Here is a 2705-nt window from a genome sequence, read left to right as displayed (position 1 = left end):
ATCGTTACATTGCAAGATTTATTGATATTGAACTAACATCGAAATCGGAAACGACTCTAACTGTTGTTGTTATATCGCCATTTCAGTACTCATTTTCTAAGTTTAAGCCATCCTAATTGACATTTCCCTCCGTCGCACTGTCCGAAGCCCAACTATAATTGCAAAAGAAGCCTTCAAGGTTGGAAGTAAAAGCTATTTGGGGTTGACAGAATGAGGAAAATGAGACTAACGCATTGCGTCCCGTCCTTTCTGGCGGATTTCTCTTTCTTCTCTCCTCCGCACATCATCGCGCATTGATTCCACTCCTGCGTGAGCATAAATCACATTTTATCCAAAAATATCAGGTAATATATTACGTGAGAATACGTCGATAATATTCAGGTATTTGAAAGCGTTTCTTAATTCTGATACGCGCAAACGTACAAGTGTTAGAAATTGCCTTAAATGAGGAAAATTTACCGCGACTATGTTGAAGATGGCGCCACACAAGTTGTCACAACAGTAGATGGTAATCCCGCTTTTTATTTAATAACGGAGCGCAACGCACGCTCAATAGCACGTTCCAATCTTCAGCATAGTTGTGGTAAAAATCTTCCTTATGGCTTAACCTCATATGTTGTTGGTTTCAAAGCATAGAGCAACCGATTACGACCAGGAATGTTGACGCAAAAATATTGTATTAGGCCTAACTGGGATTTTTTGCGTCACCAATCAGCGTCGATATGTTTTTCCTCTAGTGCAGTAATCGGAATATACAAGTCTGTACCTTCCGCTAGTAATTACGTAACTGATTTCAGATTTGGCATTACCAAAGGCTCTTCTCAGTTACATATGCCTGTTGAAAACCCCAGAATTATTTAGGATTTTTTCCAAATATTTAAATAGGGTAGGCAATTTCTAAAAATCGTCCCAATTTCCTAGAATCTAAATAGTTTCCACTTACACTCCGACATATTTCTTATCATTAAACCCTCTGTAGACCGATTCACATATTGCTAACAGGGAAACAAACCTCAGAAGTTTGTTTTTACAGCTTTTATTTGTACTAGATGGCGCCAATTTAAACGTTATGTCCAGAAGGGACAGATTAAGCCACTCTTCGGAAACATGAAGCAACGTCTACAATCCTAAGAGTTTACCTTACATTTTCTATGGGTGCAACCAATATGCCGGGTGTTTATAAAGGCTTCATTGCCCTGAAATGATCTTCTCCCTCGTTAAATGTGTATCGGTCTATTAGGGTGAAATAACTTTGTATTTTGTACCCACCATTTCGATGGACTTGAGCGTGTTTCCGGTCGCCTGTTGACACTTCTGTACGTCATTGGCGTCGTGGCACATTCCTCCGGCGCATTGCTACGTTCAAAGGGACACAGTGCAAACAAATACCCTCAAAGCCTAAATTTGGGACCTTAAAAGGCCCTATAGTCCTCGTCTGAACCCTATACTGCATCTCAAATTTCAAAATAACCACCTTTACAAACGAAACGACTTTTTATCATAGTCAACTTTACATTCCGATGCCATAATATGTAATTATTTACACGGTGAAAGCGTTTTAATTCGCTATAGGTCTTGGTCGCATTCAAAAACTTGTTACCGATGGAACTATCTCGCAATTTTTACGTGGAAGTTACGCACAGTGCCAAGTACAATAACGCTGTAGAGTGCGAACTACGTAATGAGGTCGGCCATTTTGTAGGAGCCAACGAGGTTTTTATGACCTTTAAGAAAATAAGGTGTTGCACTTACTTTGTTGTCACCACATTCGGTTCCAACGGGCATAGGAGTCATTGCCCATAAAAGTTTTGTTCCTGTACAATCAGCGTTGCATTTATTGATCCAAGAGGGACTTCCTTTGACTCCATTCTCGTTCGGAAATTTTTCCTGGCACGCCATGGTCGCCGGGCTTAAAGGGCTTTTCGTTGTTGAACTACTGGTGCTGGTGCTGTCGCTAGTGTCGGTGCTATCGCTGGTGCTGGTGCTGTCGCTAGTGTTGATGCTATCGCTGGTGCTGTCGCTGTCGCTGGCGGCTGCAGTGGAGCTGGAAGTCTCCGTCACAGTGTCAGCTGTCCCATCCGCGTTGTCTTGTCCTTCAAAAACCAAAATTCGTTGAATTTACACGTATCAAACAAAATGTATTTTAGAAATTAATTTAAGGCTCAACTGAAATATGGTATAAATCAAACTGAAAATCTCAAAATCTGGGCTGACAATCTAGAAATCTCGAAAATATCAATCTTACTCTAAAATCTCAAAATCGATAACAGCTTTTAAACACTTAAAATCAGTCTCTAAATAAATCTCTGCTGAGAAACGCGCTGGAGGTTTGCAAAGTATCTACTTATTAAGGGAAATGGAAACTGACCATTGGCCAAGGCGAACAAGACGAGGAGAGCGCAGGCTAGAATTGGCTTCATTTTCACAGCGCAGGAGAATCACAAACGGAATAAATGCTCTTACAGCTCAACGCCTCGTTTTTATAGTAAATAAGCTGATATTGTTAATCATTAATAATCCGACTTTGATTAATAGACGTTTAGCAACTTTAAATTGTTTGCGTCATGGAAATTTCGGTCCGGGAAAAGCCGATTAACCATGATCAAATACATAATGCAACCCGTTTCAATTGTCGTGTCAAGCTCAACGTTCCGCCATCAAGTGACAGGTCGCGTTATCCACTTACAATTGTCAGTTGTCATCCT

The 2705-nt window shown here is 40.6% G+C and overlaps 1 protein-coding gene across 1 annotated transcript; it reads right to left on the bottom strand.

Annotated features, from left to right (window-relative positions):
- Positions 1–2468, bottom strand: LOC149962298 (uncharacterized). The gene is made up of 5 exons (XM_090168474.1): positions 2369–2468; positions 1753–2093; positions 1270–1356; positions 231–305; positions 1–152 (listed from the first exon to the last, which is right to left on the bottom strand). Exons 1-5 carry the CDS (start codon positions 2418–2420, stop codon positions 90–92), a joined length of 618 nt encoding a protein of 205 aa, XP_090024600.1. The 5' UTR covers positions 2421–2468; the 3' UTR covers positions 1–89.
- Between the last annotated feature and the right edge of the window lie 237 nt (positions 2469–2705).

The sequence above is a fragment of the Leiobunum rupestre genome, chromosome 1 (assembly GCF_980474605.1).
Source record: "Leiobunum rupestre chromosome 1, qqLeiRupe1.1.hap1, whole genome shotgun sequence".
Classification (NCBI taxonomy): Eukaryota; Metazoa; Arthropoda; class Arachnida; order Opiliones; family Sclerosomatidae; genus Leiobunum; species Leiobunum rupestre.
Note: the sequence above shows the minus strand (reverse complement) of the source record. Positions and strands in the feature narration are given on the sequence as shown.

What these genes read in the sequence shown, in the direction of transcription:
- LOC149962298 (XM_090168474.1), bottom strand. Translation starts at nt 2,420, where the DNA reads ATGAAGCCAATTCTAGCCTGCGCTCTCCTCGTCTTGTTCGCCTTGGCC. An exon ending in CTTGTTCGCCTTGGCCAATG is followed by an intron (nt 2,094 to 2,368) that starts GTCAGTTTCCAT and finishes TGGTTTTTGAAG; the next exon opens with GACAAGACAACGCGGATGGG. An exon ending in GAAAGGACGGGACGCAATGC is followed by an intron (nt 153 to 230) that starts GTTAGTCTCATT and finishes TTGCAATTATAG; the next exon opens with TTGGGCTTCGGACAGTGCGA.